The sequence below is a fragment of the Cebus imitator genome, unplaced genomic scaffold, assembly GCF_001604975.1.
Source record: "Cebus imitator isolate Cc_AM_T3 unplaced genomic scaffold, Cebus_imitator-1.0 Scaffold94, whole genome shotgun sequence".
Lineage (NCBI taxonomy): Eukaryota > Metazoa > Chordata > Mammalia > Primates > Cebidae > Cebus > Cebus imitator.
In genome coordinates, this window is record NW_016107409.1 from 5,624,760 (window position 1) to 5,643,059 (window position 18,300).

Genomic DNA, 18,300 nt, shown 5'->3' on the forward strand with positions numbered 1-18,300 from the left:
CAATATACTCAACTTTTTGACTTCTAGTAAATACAAGACAATGCTATGCTTGTTTTTGTCCCTTTTATATGTGTAAACCTTGAGAGGAAAAGCCATGCTTACTAAATGCCTCAGTGTATCCTCCCATAGTTCTCCTATTAAAGTCCTTGTAATCCTGTCCTCTTTATCCCAAAAACATGTGTACACCGCCACACAAAAGATTCTCTTCCCAACCATCCATCTCTCTGCCTTTCCAGTACTTTCTATCTGAATGACTTTCTTTATCAGCATTGCTTAAGACATACCAGTTAGTACTGGAGTTACCTCTCCTACCATCTTTTTTTTTTTTTGAGATGGAGTCTTGCTTTGTTGCCCTGGCTGGCTGGAGTGCAGTAGTACCATCTTGGGTCACTGCAACCTCTGCTTCCGGGTTTCAAGCTACTGTCCTTCCTCAGTCTCCAGAGTAGCTGGGATTACAGGAGGGTACCACTATGCCCAGCTAATTTTTGTATTTTTAGTAGGGATTTCACTATGTTGTGTATTTTTAGTAGGGATTTCACTATGTTGGCCAGGCTGGTCTCAAACTCCTGCCTCAAGTGATCCGTCTGCCTCAGTCTCCCAAAGTGCTGGGGATTACAGGTGTGAGCCACCGTGCCAGGCCTTTCCTACCATACTTAAGTACCCTACCTACACATAGGTTGCCATTATTAAACTTTTTACTCTAATTTCTTACATACTTATTCTACTTTCCTTGTTAAACTGAAGGTATGAGGGCAGGGGGATAGGAGAAAAGAGGAGGGTGCAACCTGTATCTCTTAGCCCTAAGTGTTCTGAATATTTCTCAAATGAAATGTAAGAGACGACAAAATGCATTCCCTATATGACTACATTTGTTCTTCTGACCAGGTTTCCTTTCTGTCGACAACACTCTAACACCTGGCCTTTACCCTCTTTCCTATCCCATCATTTTTCTTCACACTGGATTCTAAACAACCTCTCCAATTTCTATTAAATATTAATACTTACTTATACTATCTTTTCATGAGCCTCCTTCTATCCCCAACAAAAGCCTCTAATTTCAAACCGATATCACTTCTCTACCACCTCCCCAAAGCCTAAAGAGATAAGTATAATCACAGAGCGTAGGAAGAGCTGCCATGGAGAGATGAGTGAAGCACACGGGAAGAGGGGGCAGCGCCTGGAGGAGGATGGGGAGGCTTTTCCGGAGGTGATGGCCTTGCTAGGAATTTGCTGTACAAAGAAGGCGGTAATGGGAGGTGGGGGGTGGAATAAGGGGCAGAAAAAAGGGTAGTACATTTCAGGAAGGGTATGGAATCCACAGAACCTCAGAAAGAGAGAGAGAAAAAAAAAACAGAGAGCAAGGGCAAGAGAGGAACAGAAAGAAAGAAAGAGCCAGGTGCGGTGGCTCACACCTGTAATCCCAGCACTTTGGGAGGCCAAAGCAGGCAAATCACCTGAGATCAGGAGTTTGAGACCAGCCTGGCCAACGTGGTACAACCTGTCTCTACTAAAAACTACAAAAATTAGCTGGGTGTGGTGGCAGGCACCTGTAAACCCAGCTACTCAGGAGGCTGAGGCAGGAGAATTGCTTAAACCCGGGGGGTAGAGGCTGCAGTGAGCTGAGATCATGTTGCACTCCAGCCTGGCAACAGAGCAAAACTCCGTGAAAGAAAGAAAGGAAAAGAAAAAGAGAGAGAGAGAGAAAGGAAAGAAAAGAAAAAAGAAAGAAAGGGAGAGAGACGAGGAAGAAGAGAGGAAAGAGAGGAGGAATGGGTAGAAATAAGCTTGTAATGCTCAGTGAGTTGGCAAAAAATAAAAAAATTTAAAAAAAGAAATAAGATTGTAAGTAAGCTGAAGAAGCTTACGTATGCCAAGATAAACTATTAGGAGTCAGCTGTTAAAATGGGAGAGCTACAGTAAAGGCTTCATTTAAAAATGAGGATTAACTCTGGCAGCAATAAGGAAAATGAGGCGGGATAAGCAGAGACTGGTGTTTAAAGAGAACAATACCCAAGGGATGAGGAGAAGCTGCTCAGTGCCCATGGGTTAAAGAGAAGAATGGTGTGGGTAAGCATGCTAAGTGGACAAATGCCACTGATCTCAAGAGGTTTCTGGGGGCCTAATAGAAATCTGACCCCGTGTCAGGTACTGCTCGAGAAATCAAAAGGAAAAAGCTACAGACTACTTGAGGGGTGGGCAAGACAGACTAGTATCCAAATGTAAGAGCTGGAATGTCAAAGGATTCTTCATTGGTAATTCCTAGAATTTGTCACCTTGTTTTCTAGCCTTCAGTCCCCCTTCTATGCATGGTAAACTCATCCCTTGCGCCATCATCCCCCCAGAAAAATTTTCCCTTACTCCCTGGGCATTTGTGCCATTTCCCCAAGCACTTCACTCATCTCTCTACTGCAGAGGACTCAAGAGAGTCTGTCACCTGTCAAGGACTACGTCAGGGACTAAGGATCTATATTCCTTTTAAAATACATTAGCGAAAACTTTAAAAGAAATCTTCAATGAAAGCAAATAAAGGCAAGACTATCAGAGAGAAACCTAACTCAAGCAAAAGTTTTGCAATACTTGTTTTTTAAAAAAGTTTTATTGAGGTATAAGTGACACATAATAAGCTGTAAAGTATACAATTTGATGTTTTCACATCATTTGCTATTTGTTTTAGAAAAATTGTCCAGTCTTATAGCCCAGGTTCTTCAATGCTGAATTTTGTTTTCCCTGTGGATGGATAAATTGAAGCAGAATATATATTTAAGTTACTATCTCTCTCTGATCAATAACCTGGAAATTTTATCTTACATTTTTAATTGAATATGAAAATACATATTTATATAAAACTCAACAATATGCTCTTCTAAATTTCATATGCTAATAAATACCTTTAAAATGTCAGCATATATTTGCAGGCAATATAATTATATACCTTAAAGAAAGAGAAAAAATTGAAAAATGAAATAATATAAATACACAAAAATAATTTTCCTATATTCCAGCTATATAATATTTTTTATTTTTGAGACAAAGTCTCACTCTGTTGCCCAGGCTGGAGTGTAGTGGCATGATCACAGCTCACTGCAGTCTTGACCTTCCAGGTTCCAGCGATCTCTCACCTCAGCCTCCTGTCTGCCACCAGTAGCTGGGACTATAGGTGTGCACCACCATGACCAGCTTATTTTTTTTTTATTTTTTATTTTTTTTTTTGAGACGGAGTTTCGCTCTTGTTGCCCAGGCTGGAGTGCAATGGCGCGATCTCGGCTCACCGCAACCTCCGCATCCCGGGTTCAGGCAATTCTCCTGCCTCAGCCTCCTGAGTAGCTGGGACTACAGACACGCGCCACCATGCCCAGCTAATTTTTTGTATTTTTAGTAGAGACGGGGTTTCACCATGTTGACCAGGATGGTCTCGATCTCTTGACCTTGTGATCCACCCGCCTCGGCCTCCCAAAGTGCTGGGATTACAGGCTTGAGCCACCGCGCCCGGCGACCAGCTTATTTTTAAATTTTTTGTAGAGACAGGGTCTCACCATGTTGCCCAGGCTTATATTTTTTAAAGAAACAGATTTACAATAGCAACAAAACTATAAATACACAACTCTTTTCAAAAAAAGGTTCAGCTCTCTTAGAAGAAAACTATACACTGTAACTGAAAGATACAAAATAAGGTGTGAATAGACAGCTATGTTTTTGAACGGGAAGATTAAATATTCTAAGAAGTGAATTCTTCCCAACTAATTATAGAGTTAGAACAAAAAATTTTTACTGGAGATTTTTGAACCTGGGAAAAAACTGTTTTAAAATTTGGACACGGAAGACCAAACAGGTAAGAAGAATTAAGAAAAACATTTAAATAGATCAATAATGGGGACTATAATATTCTAGGCATTAAAATATATTAAGCCACAATAATCAAAATAGTATGCTTCTGATATAAGATTAGAATTATATTATGGAAAAGACTGCTTAGAAACAGATCCTATGATGTATAAGAATGAGACTTTTAAAGTGCAATCTCAAACCTCCCAAATCTCCAAAGACAAAGATTATTCAAATAAAATGCTTACAAGAGGAAAGCATTTTATGCTTTTCCTCTAAGATATGCTAATGTGGAAAGTTACCAAAAGGAAAGGAAAGTTAAGAGATAGCTATACAAATTAACAACCAATAGTATAAGTTTAGAGCTATAGTTACAACCTGTTAATATAGCTTCAAATTTCCTTTTGGTTAGGTAATACAGTCACTTGGTACTGAAGTCACATGGGACAAAAGGATACATGATTATAAGTAAGTCTCCCCTACCCACCCAGACCTTTTCTTTGGGGGCAACCACTGACCCAAATTCTGGTGCATACTTCAAGATATATTCTATGACATTTCTTTTCTTTTTTCCTGATATAATCACCATTTATTTTACTATCAGAGCCCATAAAAGGAAGAAAACATGCATTTTTCCTAATTGCAACAGAATCTGCCAATTCCTTCATACTTGTTGAGTTAATTACAATAAGATTGGTTATAATGCTGATGAAGAAATTCAAATTGAACTTCCTGTAACAAACAATGAGGAAACAAAACTTCTCAAAACAAGTAAAACAGGCACCACTATCTCAATATTAAGAGTTATATGACAATAAACCATTGTAGCAAAACATCAAGATATAGCTGGGAAACTTCTTAAATGCATTTGGAGATATGGTCTATGACATTTCATTTTTAAAGAAGTACTTGGGTGGAAATATTTTGTTTTGCTCTGCTCTCTAATCACAGTTGTCTTTGGGAGACAGCTTGTCATAGGTCAATGCTATTCTTTTTTTTTTTTTTTTGTCTGATTTTTATTTTTTTTTTTTTTTTTTTTTTTTTTGAGACAGAGTTTCACTACTGTTGTACAGGTTGGAGTGCACTGGCGCTATCTGGGCTCACTGCAACCTCCATTTCCCGGGCTCAAGTGATTCTCCTGCCTCAGCCTCTGAGTAGCTAGGACTACAGGCACATGCCACCATACCTGGCCAACAGGCCAACATTATTCTTCAAGATTAATTATTGGTAGGGTATTGAAGAAATAAGAAATGATATTTAAAGTCAACCAAAGTATTTAGTCATTTTATCTCAACATGAGGGTCATAAGAAAAAACATTAGGTGACTGATTTCCAAAACAGACTTTTGAGATAGTTTAAATTACAAATGAAATAGCAATCAGGTTGAATATAACATTTTATTGTTCTTGTCCACATATTATCTGAAAGCTGTACCTCCTTATTAAGAATTCTTTATCTGCCAGACTATAGAATATATTTTTCAAAATATGTTCTAAGGACCACCTACATCAGAATTGTCAGGCTATTAGCAATGCATAGTTCTAGTTCCAACTCAGACCTATTGAGTCAAAACCTCTAGGGGCCAGGCCATGGAATCTGCAGTATAGTGAAGGCCTCAGCTGATTTGTACACACAATCATGAAAGTCTGAGACATGGGTACTATGTTAGCCCCATAAATACAGAAATCCTGTCTTTCTTATTCACTGCAGGGATAGTGCTTATTAGCACAATGCTGACAAAGAAGGTATCCCACAAAATATGCTGGAGGCTTAATGAACGTACATTGGGACTGACTGCAGAATATCTTGATATGTTGTCAACACTGAACTGATTTTGAAACTGCATGCTTCATCCTCATAGAGATTTGAATAAAAATCAGAAAAACAAGCTTTGGCAATTAACAGCTTAATAGAGTTCATTTACTTTCATGATTCACTTTTGTAGCAAAACCCTTGGAAAGATGTCAGGAAATTTAATTAGCAATACTTTATTATATATCTGAGTTTCAGATAGATGGTACAAGTATATCACGTTAACAACAAAGACTAACTGACCCAAAGGAAGCGCTCCAACTAAAATGAGATATCCTACATATTTTCTATTTTGTGATTTATTAAATACAATGACATCTGCCCTAACTAGAATCAGAAAAGAAGAAGGAAACAAAGGGTATCTCAGCAACTAAAACAGATGTCACAAGGCTAAACATGACAGCTCTGGGCAATTGACTCAGGCAAGCCCACCAGACCTTTTCTCAGTCTATTCAGTCTTCTTTTACACACAATATTCATACTAATGGAATTTTTAAACTAGATTCTTGGCTCACAGGAAATTAAAAACACTAAATCAGAAGGAAGAGAGCAGCCACAACAGACAGTAACACAATCAACACGACAAAATCACAGCTGGTAAGAGTGAAGTGAAGAACTACACAGAACCCTAAAAGAACTTGCAAAGCTTAATATTCTGGGGCCATCTCTTATACGGGGTAAATAATCGTACTATTCTTGACGGTGCGTGAAGGCAACGGCCACATAATCAAAAAATGGGTATTCATATGAAAAACCAAGTTACAGAGAAGGCTAAATTATGTTCTCAACAAACTCTGTTTATAAAGTATGGATATAGCTTAATATGTAATATAGTTTAGAAAGATTTTAATTTATTAAAGTGAATTAAAATTTCTAAGTTATAAACTTTTAAAGGAGTTTAATAACTATTTTGAAAACTCAACTACTAGAAAGAACTTGTTCCTCTAGAGTTTCAGGAAGGAAAAATGGCATTAATGTACCAAAACAACAGAGATAATTTTCAAGACAAAACGTTCTTTAAAATTTTCAGTTACTTTGTTTACACGCTTAGCAACAGTTCTTAGAAGGACTATATAGCACATTTACTGTCATTTATTCACCATTTGGAGCTGACATGGGAGACTACTTCTAGAAAAGTCATGGGTGCTATACTCTATCAGTTATTTTCATCTTGAAGAGTAATTTTTTTTATAAAAAAGAAATATCTAAAGTTTTGTATTTAAAAAATGGGCTACTGAAATGCGTTAACACAAATAGAAATATAAACTGCTAGTAATTTAATGAACTACAATAAAACACCATATGGCATTCAACATAATTATGTAATAAGAGTTGAAAATTCTGTGAACAATAGCATTTGGCCGACACCACACCCACTCCATCCAAAATTGGTGTGCATACCAGACAGGACTGGTAAACAACAGATTTATAAATTAATTTTAAACATTTCTTGTTCATGTTAGCCTCTTAAGGCATGCATGCATGGGTGCGTGTTAGAGTTTCTCCTATACAACTGCATCATTTTGGATTACAAAAATAAACTTTTTAAAAAATTGAGACAAGGTCTCCCTCCCTCTGTTGCCTAGGCTGGAGTAGAGTGGCTCCATCTTGGCTCACTGTAACCTCCTGTGCCTCCTGGACTCAAGTGATTCGCCCGCCTCAGCCTCTGGAGTACCTGGGACTACAGGCATAGCTGGTACTATAGGCGTGCACCAGCCTCAGTTGATTTTTTAAGGTTTTTATACAGATGAAGTCTCACTACACTGCCCAGGATGGTCTGGAACTCCTGGGCTCAAGCAAATCTCCCTCTTTGGTCTTCCAAAGGCCTGGGATTACAGGCATAAGCCACAGTGCCCAGCCAAAATGAAGTCTTAAAAGCTAAAAGATCTAGCCATAGTTCATGAAGCAGGTTTAGTATTTATCTTTTTGAAACCACACAGGATGTTGCATATCAAAGAACAAATTATCTACAGTGAACAACTCAAGGGCAGGAAAAAAGTCTTATTTTATCTTTTCATTCCTGAGTGTCTGGTATATAATAGATGTTCAAGGTTTACTGAATGGGTTTACACGCATTTCTGAAGCTTGGGCTGTAAAACCCTTGGTATTACAGTATACAATATTGATTCTGAGGGAAAAAAAAAAAACCAACAACTCTGCTCATCCTATAGTATTAACTTTAATTCTAACAGGTAATGACATCTTTAATTCCTTATCTAAGCTAAGGTACCTTTATGTATCATGATATGCCATACCAAAGGCATTCCATTTTAAAGAGAAGGGGGCTTCTTTCATTGAGATTCTAAAATTAACTTGGAATACATTAAATAAAAGTCAATTCAATTTTGTGAGGATTCAACAAATAAAAATCTTAACAAGGGCAGGGCGCTTGTTAAATTTATTTGAGATCTTAACAAATTCCTTTGGGATTTTGTTAACAGAAAAACACTCTGTTAACTTCAGATAAATCTCCAAAAAATGAAAGAGGCTAAAAAGGTTACGATAAACACTCATTCATGCCAGGAATATTTATTGAGCACTATCACGTATGGGGCACTATGCTAGGTGGTGGAGATACAGTCAATACGTCATAATTAACTAATTACGGTAGTCACACAGTGGTCAATAAACCTGCATAATGTCATAGCACGTAATTAGGTGGTGGTGGAAGTGGTGGTGGTGGTAAGAAGACTATATACTATTTCACCTAGCAGTGGTCAGGAAAGGCCCATCTGGGGAGGTTCCATTTAAACTGAGAGAACTGCCTGGTGGGAAGGAGGCTATCAATTGAAGATCTGGTGAATGATTTGTGCTTAGGCAGAAAGAATGGCCCTGAAATGGGACTATTCTTATTCTTTTTGATGGAGAAAAGGAGGCAAAATGGCTGCTATCTAATGAATGAGGTGTACAGTGGAAGAAGAGGTTGAAAAAGCTTCAGGATGAGATCAAAGTTTTGAAGGCCAGATGTTGCAGAATTTGTACATTTTATTTTAACTGCAAAAAGCAGGGAAGTGGTATGACTAGATCTACGCTAATGAGTCTGACTGATCTGTGAGGGATGGTCCATAGGGGGAAGGAAGGAGCCACTACTCAGGAAGTTACTGCAGTAACGGAGGCAGGGCCAGCTTCATGGACAAGGAGCCTATGCAATCATACTGGGCCCCCACTTGGAAGAGCCCTGAGCTTGATCTAATGCTCCACTGTCACTGTTATGAATTTTTTTAAAAACTTCAATAGTTTTGGGGTGTACAGTTGGTTTTTGGTTACATGGATAAGTTCTTCAGTGGTTGTTTTGAAATTTTTAATAATGTAAGAAGAAGGGGTCCCATATTTTCATTTTGCACTAGGTCCTGCAGATTATATGTCAGTCCGGAACTTGTATTCTGCAGCAAAAATGGCAGCTTAGAATAGTGTAGTCGGATTCAGGGTGTATTGTGTTGGTACAACTAACAGGACTTGGTCATTGACTAGATGTGTCTTGTCAAGAAAGGAGGAATCATGGATAACTCCCAGATTTTTTACATCGGTAACTCGGTAAAAATGGGTAAGACTGGAGGCAGGGAGGATGCTGCATTAAAGGTGGGCTAACAACCAAAAATTCAATCTTACGCATGTGAAGTTAAAACATCTAGGAGACATCCAAGTGGAGCTATCAAGGGTAATGGTGTATATAAGTATGAAGCTCAGGAGAGAAGTCTGGAGGGGTCTAGGGATAAAAAATTTTGGATTTTTTTTTCTCTCTCTCTCCACATATATACATACACGTGCGCGCGCACACACACACACACACACACACACACACACACACACACTCATTTTAAGTGGATGGCATCACTTACCAAGATAATGTAAGAGACAAAAAGTTCAGGCAAAAAGTAGGAGCCTACAAAGATGACTAAGGTCAGTAACCAGAGGAGGAGAATATACCAAGGACAGAGCCCTGCAGGAGACCCAGGAATCCCCCTTGGAATAAAATACACTCAATCAGTGACTCTTACTAGATCAAGTCTAGCCTGTTCCGTCTGGCACAAAATTCTCTACCATCAGCCCAACCTACTAGGTAATATTATGTATTCCTTTAACTGTCCATCTCTGCTTTACCAGGATGATCTCTACTAAGTTTCCTAAAACACCGTGATTGCTTTATCCCTTCCCTGGTTATGCTGTGCCAGTCTTGTCTGGGAGCCCTCCTTCCACTCTTTAACTAGTCAAAGTCTATTGATACTTACATGGTCGTATAAGTATGGAAAATACTTATTTAATGAAGTTTGACTTCTGAAATCTAGTATTTACTGCCTGTGCCAACTTTTCACACAGCATAAAATAATACCCTAAATCATTAGTTACATTAAATTAATATAATCAATTTGCCAAGAAACATAAGCTCTGGTTGCTTTACACTGCTTAGTATACACTAGATGCTCAGTAAATATCTGTTAAACAAATAAGTAATAAATGGCACTCTGAAGCTACAAAACACAGGGAAGTAACAAAAGCAGATAAATCAACTTGGCATGCAATAGCTTAAAAAAGAATGACTCATTGTGATCAAACCCTGGGCATCCTGCAGGACACAAATGCATAAAGCCAAATCACATAGTTTTCATTCCTTCCTTTATTCAACAAGTATTTATCACACACCTACTAGGTGCCAGGCTCTTCTATTCATCAGACACACACCCATAAATGAATCAGATAAAAAAGGTCTTGCCCTCATTGAGCCGCATTCGACTGGGAATGCCATTCATTGGCATATTTTGTTTTATATAACCTTACTCAGCCTATATATGTCACTCTTTCCTGTTTTATGACATGTCCTCTTTTTCAGCTTGAAAAGTTTGTGCATGAATATTATTAATTTCTTCCTTTGGAATTTCCTCAAATATATATAACACATTAAAAAAGGTTTTAGACATTTTGAGGTTTTCAAGTCATAAAAATCAAAGTGTGCAATACATGACAATTGAAATATCTGGGGTACATTATGGATTAGTGGATTTTCAAAATGGCACAACTACTAGTTCATCAAAACTACCCACAGCATTAGAGATTTCACATAAACTTCAGAAAAGTAAAATAAACTTCACAGACTCATAAAATAATTTAATGTCCTACCTCTCCTGCAGAAATATGGAGCTTTGAAATTTAATTCAACCATGCTATCAAAGTTCATTTTTTAAATTATAAAATAAGAAATTAGATAAAAATTCCAAACTAAAACAATGAGACAGTTTTATATCTTATATGAATCTTAATGTAACAGAACGATGATGCGAACAATGTTGGTTTTAGTTGTGGGGCTTTGAAGGTCATTCAATAAGAGGGAGGAGAGAGGGAGTACCAGCTCTCTTCTCTTTTCCTATGAATAACCCAGGCAACCTTTGGCAACCTTTTGCAACTGAAAGCTGAAAGAGGCAGCTTGTCATCTGATTCCCCTGGAATCAATTAAACGTGGGTTCAAATTCTAGCTTTGCCATTTACAAATCATGACCTTGGGCAAATCACAAGTTTTCTGTGATTCGATTTTCTTTTTTGTGAGAATGGAAATGAGATTTATTTACTTTTTTGGAAGAATAGTCATGGCTGGCCGCGGTGGCTCACGCCTGTAATCCCAGCAATTTGGGAGACTGAGGTGGATAGGTCAGGAGTTCAAGACCAGCCTAGTTAGCATGGTGAAACCCCATCTCTACTAAAAGCACAAAAATTAGCCAGGCGTGGTGGCACACGCCTGTAGTCCCAGCTACTCAGGAGGCCGAAGCAGAACTTCTAATTCATATAATATGAAGCCATATAAAAGTGAGGAACCCACTATGTAGGCTGAACCATTCTGCCTGTAACTAATTTATTTAAACTGACATCTTCTCTTTCTCTACTTATAAACTCAAAGATTCCTTAAATAATTCAAGTCTTTTTACAATGCATCCCATGGCAATTGTACTAGAGTCTCAAGCAAGACAGATAGCATGTAACAAACTTAGGAGTCAGGTGTTTCTGTACTGTCAGTGATAAGCTACTAAGAATATTTAAATCACGATCATCCCAAAGCCTAAATTGGTTCTTCCTAATAGTAAGCTAAAGACTTGATTAATAGTATTTAATAATCCCAGACCATTCAGCACCCCACCAATTTCCTAAATGAGACCCTTTTTCTTGAAAAGAACATGTGGTATCTTTCCTGCATCTTCAAATATTTCAGAAAAATCAAAGACCAAGAGTTGAAAATTGTAGTGCCTGCAAGGACAGGCAAGTTTATTAAAAAAAATTTTTTTTTAATTTCTTTTTTTTCCTAATATGGGTTGTCCTCAATTACTGCATTATTTAAAAATTTTTAAGCAAACTGATAAGAAAATAGGACACACTGGCCTGCCGCAAACTGGAGGGTGCAGCCCCTTCTTAGATTGGCCAGTTTTGTAGTGCACAATGATGTTGTGTTAAAGGGGCACATTCACATCAGTGACAGCAATTATAGTGTTAATTTTCTGGCAGATGGCAGCAATTTCTTGTTTAACAAAATCTGTAAATTACCACAATTTTCTGACAGACAAAAATAAAACACTTGAGAAAGGAGCACCTTTTTCTAATATGTACAAAGATGCCATATGGACTAGTCAGTGACCGTCCTGGTCCTGCCTAAGGGAATTTGGCCACTTTTGTAAGTCACCTTCAGCACTCATTTTAAATCCTCAGAACAGATCTCCAACAAATGCAGCTAGGTCAGATCTGCCCATTTGGCCCACGAAGCAGAGATGGTTGTCCTGGTGACAAATCCTCCAGCAAACTAAAACGATTCCTTAAATTTGTGTTTGGGGCCAATCTATAAATGGTTTAATTTCAGTAAGTTTCTTTCCCATGGGGGGAAAAATATCTGCCTACTCAAATTCCTTGAACAGGTAATCCAATGGCTTTTATTTCACACTTAGTAATAAAAGATTTAAAACCAAATACCCAGTTTGACTTCTGTCCATTCATTCTTAAAATGTATTCAGAACGGACAGGCTAGAAAAGATCAGAACAAGATAAAAAGTAGATGCCTGAAGACAGACATTGCTAAAGGGAAAATGTGAAAAAAGGAGATGCCTGGATAATAAAGACAAACTTTCCATACTTCACAATTTTGCCTCAGGTTAGCCCTATTGATTTTCAACTGTGAGTGAACAAAGAGAAACTGTGTGCTGAGGTATTTTTATCCTGCAAAGCTGTAAGGCTTTGTAGAAACACCACCACATGCCAATACTGCTTCTCAGGATTTATAATTTGAATTTTAAACACAGCTAAAAAAGAGTATCAATTCTGGAGATTCATTACCAAGGTATAACTATAAATCCTTAACTTTAAAATGCTAATCTTTGGTTACTCTACTAGTGTTAAGTGAACATAAAGCTGTTAGAATGAAGATGAGCAAGATACAGTCCCTGACCTCAAGGAGCTCACAATCTAGCAGAGACATAAACAAAAGTAATAAAAGTAAAATAAAAAGCAAAATGTGATTAATGGTTTATTAAAAAAAAAGTGTAGCAGGAATTTGGAGGACATGGTACTTATTCTATGTGGAATAAACAGTCAGGGAGATTTCCCATTTTAGTTGAATTTTAAAGCAACCAAGAGCACTGCGGACATTTGGGACATGGAAGCACTTGATGCACTTGGGGAAGAGTAAGAATGGCTGGCTTTGATCTGGTGCACACTTGAGTTAGAGTGGCAGCCAAAAAAGATGAGGTCAGACTCCCTCAAGGGACTTCCTGTTCTAATGTCTTAAAAGCAAAAACAAACTTTGGTCTGGCGCGGTGGTTCATGCCTGTAATCCCAGCACTTGGGGAGGCTGAGGAAGGTGGATCACTTGACCAGCCTGGACAACTTGGAGCAATCCCGTCTCCACTAAAAATACAAAAAGATTACCAGGCGTGGTGGCACATGCTTATAATCCCAGGTGCTCCATAGTCTGAGGCAGGAGAATAGCTTGAAGCCAGGGGCGCGGAGGTTGCAGTGAGCTGAGATAATGCCACCACACTCCAGGTTGGGCAACAGAGCAAGACACCTCTCAAACACACACACACACACATCCCTTTGATTAAAAAAGACCTTTGATTAAAAAAGCCCCATATATTAAAAATCACACATTTGGGTATGTTTAGAGAGTCACTAATCAAGGAACACAAGAGTGCAGGCAGAAGAGACGGGGAATTCCAAAGAAAACGAGAGATGTTCAGGGTAAGACAGCACTTAGCTACTGAAAAAAATCCTGTGCTTCCCCTTTCTTAAAGTGAAAATATCAGAGAGCTCACAAGAAAGATATATATATATATATATATGTATATATATACACACACACACACACACACACACACACACACATATATATGTATAAATAAAACCTTTGAGTTTTTAAAATTATTCGATTGGTTTTTTTTTCTCTTTAGACAGGGTCTCGCTCTGTTGCCCAGGCAGAAGTGCAGTGGTGCAAGCTCAGCTCACTACAGCCTTGACCTCCAGACTCAAGCCATCCTCCCACTTCAGCGTGTATCACCATGCTTGGCTAATTGTTGTTGTTGTTGTTGTTGTAGGGATGGGGTTTCTCTATGTTGCCCAGGCTGGTCTCAAGCTCCTGGGCTCAAGCCTCGGCCTCCCGTACACGGCTTAACAATGGAGATACATTTTGAGAAATGCATTGTTAGGCAATTTCATTGTTGTGCAAACATTATAGAGTGCACTTACACAAACCTTGATGGTATACACATTACTGTAATGAATACTGTAGGCAACTATAACACAATTTTAAGTATTTGTGTATCTAAACACAGAAAAGGAACAGAAAAAATACAGTATTATAATCTTATGAGACCACAAGACATCCTTATATAGTGCATGACTATGTAACAGCTGATTTTTCAGCACATTTGAAAGGCTAAACAATTTTCACTTTTTTTGGTAGGAAAATAGCAGCTGTTTTATAAACACAGCAGGTGACCTGCCTGATCTCATCATCAGAAATCTTTAGAACCCTTTAAAGAAAATTAGGGCCACAGAAAAAGATCTTGGTAAACAGCTTGGAAACCAAATTTTGCATTTTTCAATTTCAGCAGTTATTTGAAGAGATAAATTTTCAAAAAGACTTCAAAAATTTATTATATAATAAATTGTATAAACTAAAAACAATAAAAGAAACATCTTCTGCCTGTTTTCCAAAGCCATTTTCTGTTATAAATATTTTTCATTTTGTTTGGCCTTCTTTTATTTGCCCCAAGGAGGCATTTAAATTAGAGAAATTATTTGACAAGAGAGCAAGTCTATGTCATTCTCAGGAGATAGAGTCTAATCTAATTGACAAAAGAGGGAAACTTTTTTTTTTTTGGAGACAGAGAAGGGGGAAACTTTTAAAGATGCTGCAAAATGTACAGATGATCCAGCTCGACTGGCCCCTTTTCTAGATGAGAATGCTGATAGCCAGGAGGCCACTACCACTGCTTCAGCAGTGTCTTCTCCACTACCGATTCAGTGTACCTCAATCTGCTACAGTGGAAGCTGTGGTAGAGATTTTTGTCTGCTTTGTTTACAGCTATTTCTCTCACTCCTAAAAAAGCACCTGGCGGATAGTAAGAACTGAATGAATAAATGAAAAAAGTATAATCCTAAATCACATTAAAAATAAACTATGAAACAGGTATAATATATTTCTTCGGGGTTTAAAAAATTGCTGAACTCTGAATATCATAAAATTTGGAGTATCAAGAATTTGTAATCAGTAACTTCAAATACTAATTACAAAATATTAACCACATAAAAAATGTAGGGGGCAGGGGCCGATTCTGAAACAAACTCTCTAATAAAGTGTTTATAAAAATTTCTCTATAGATGAAGAGAATAGGATGATATTCTGGCAACTACACTTGCTTTACACAGCATAATTTTTTTTTTTTTTGAGACAAGGTCTTATTGGGTCACCCAGGCTGGAGTGCAGTGGCATGATTTCAGCTCACTGCAGCCTTGACTTCCCAGGCCCAAGCAATCCTCACATCTCAGCCACACCCAGCTAATTTTTCTCTTTTTGTATAGATAGGGTATCGCCAGGTTGCCCAGGTTGTTCTTGAACTCCTGGGCTTGAACAATTCGTCTATCTCAGCCCCTCAAAATGCTGGGATTATGGGCATGTGCCACCATGCCTGGCCCAGTTACAGTATTTTAGATACATATTTATTATAGAAAAATGACATCCAGGATCATTTTACATGATCTGTTTACAAAATAGTACAAAGATCTTATTACATGTCTTTAAATAATCAAAATTTATAAAGACAACTAGAAAACGTAGTTTAAAAACTTTGATTCCAGGATATATGAATAAAGGAGCTTAAAATACCTTAAATAAACAGCCCAGATACTGAAAGTTCTTTAGTGCCAAAGAAACCCTTACTTGCTTTTAAAACCAAACAGCTTTTGAAGCAAACACTCAACAATAACCACAGTTTTCATGCAGTCAACCAGGCGATATAACACATGTATCTCAATCCCCAAAGAGAAATATCACCAATCCCCAAAGAGAAATATCAGGTATCATCTTGGAGTTACAAAACACCAACCTTTTCAATCGCATGTAGTTTTCACTGGCAGCTGGTCGGCATTCAGCTCTTTGTACTACTATTCCTTCCAATGACAGCTTATCTTGAATGGGAAAAAAAAAAAAAAAAGTATTCAGAGATAGCACATCATTTTCAAGACTATATTGACACCCTAAACACAGTAATATGACAATTAAATATAGTTAATAACAAAAATCAAGAAAAAAAGAGTTAAGTTTTAGGAATCTCACTGGTTAGAATAGAGAGAAACCTTATTCTTGGCCTAGTAACAAACTGGGTTCCTGTCAGGTTTGTTTATTAGGCTGCTGCAGCCCTTTGCCAGTAACAGCTTTAACACATTTACCTCCTTCTAAATAAGGTGGCTTAAAAGGGCATAAAATCAAATTAAAGAGTATAAAGGCTATCGTCTTTGACAAAGAAGTAACTTCTGAAAACACAGCTAGTCTAAACCACTAAATCAAAGACCATTTGTATGTGTAAAAAAAATTCTCAAATACCTTGTGACCAGAACAGCCAGCCCAGAAAACACTGTGACACTGGGCAGGTCCACTGTCTGGGTTATACTGTATACCAGTTCAGCCTGCCAGTTGCTCTGACTTCTGTTTTCCTACAGAATTATAAATCTGGGCATTTCGAAACAGAATCTTTAACTGCTTTATTTGTCCAAACAGAAATGCAATTTCTCCTATCTTTAGTAATTCTGATAGTGACCCTGACATAAAACCTAGGACAATCAGAAGAAGGAAACAAAGGCTATCATCTATTGTGTGCCTATTAGCCACCAAGCATTGTGGTGTGGTCACTTGACGGATCTTACCTTATTATTTAATACTCATATAAATGACTCATAATGGTATCAGCTTTATTATACCCTGGAAATATATGACTGTGGTTAGAAACAGTTAAGATTCAGTCATATTCTCACAAGAATTCACCTAGGTTTTAAGAAGAGACTCAGGAAATTCCCTGGCTCATCAGTAGTATATTTATGATTCATCTTTTCAGAGAGAATTACTTCATTCATTCCACTAACATTAGCAAAATGTCTGCTATGCAAAAGGCCCCATCTAGGCATTGTGGAATCAAGATGATTAAGGCACAGTACTGTTTTCAAGAAGCAAATAGTTCACTGGGGGAGACAGACAAACTGATCAAAATGTAGAATGTATACAGAACCAATGTCTACATGATTTATACTAAAACATCTTTTTCTAGTAATCTTTTTGGATGTCTCCAAAATCTAGGGGACTCTGTACGTACTAATCACAAATGCACTGTATATAATCAATGTCCCTGGGGTCCGTTAATGCAACATTCGCAACAAATCTCAAGTAGATGCAGAAAATGCGATGATGAGAAGCATGACTACCTTACACCAAGGTAAGAAGAAATTTTATTTCTTAAGTAACCTGAGATCTCTGTTTACTGCCTTTCTCCCCTTCTCTTCTTAAATAAATTTTTAAAAGGTGAATTTACTCCTGATGCAGCCCCCAGGCATGATTTGCCTGCTCTCTTTTTAGAGCCTCATAGAAACACATTTTCATATTCTTTCCACTAAACCACACTTCTTGTCTTCTTCAAAACACTGCTTAAGATTTCAAAGGAAAGGTATTAAATTTTATTTTCAAAGTATTTAAAAGCACCCACTTGCACATTACTGCTGTTAATTATTTATCCTATTCATTAATACAGAAACCTTTACTTAAAACTAGTTTGTTGGCCCAGTTTAAAAGACCATAAATACTTGAAAAATTATTTTTTATTTTCATACATTTATTCAATATTTACTGAGTGCCTACTATATAAAAGATAATGCAACAGTACATCAGAAACAACAAATGAAACACAGCTGCTACCCTCAAGGAGCATAGACTTTCTCAAACGTTCTGTGGCATGTATTAGTTAAAAAGTATAGATGTGAATAGCTTGATTTAGCCATTCCACACATATACATATATCAAAACATCATATTATGTACCATAAATATGCACAAATTTTACTTGTTAATTAAAAAATAAATTTTTAAAAAAACCTAAATTTAAATGTTTTTAAAACGAAAAAAGTATAGACGACCCCAGAAGAACTGTTTATA

General features: G+C 37.4%; 1 protein-coding gene across 1 annotated transcript in view; it reads right to left on the reverse strand.

Moving 5' to 3' along the window:
• GTF2F2 (general transcription factor IIF subunit 2) overlaps positions 1 to 18,300 on the reverse strand; it is a 153,512-nt gene that overhangs the window by 49,922 nt on the left and 85,290 nt on the right. The window contains exon 5 of the mRNA XM_017536006.2: positions 16,209 to 16,290. Coding sequence (XP_017391495.1) covers positions 16,209 to 16,290 — 82 coding nt within the window. The remainder of the gene's footprint in view (positions 1 to 16,208; positions 16,291 to 18,300) is intronic.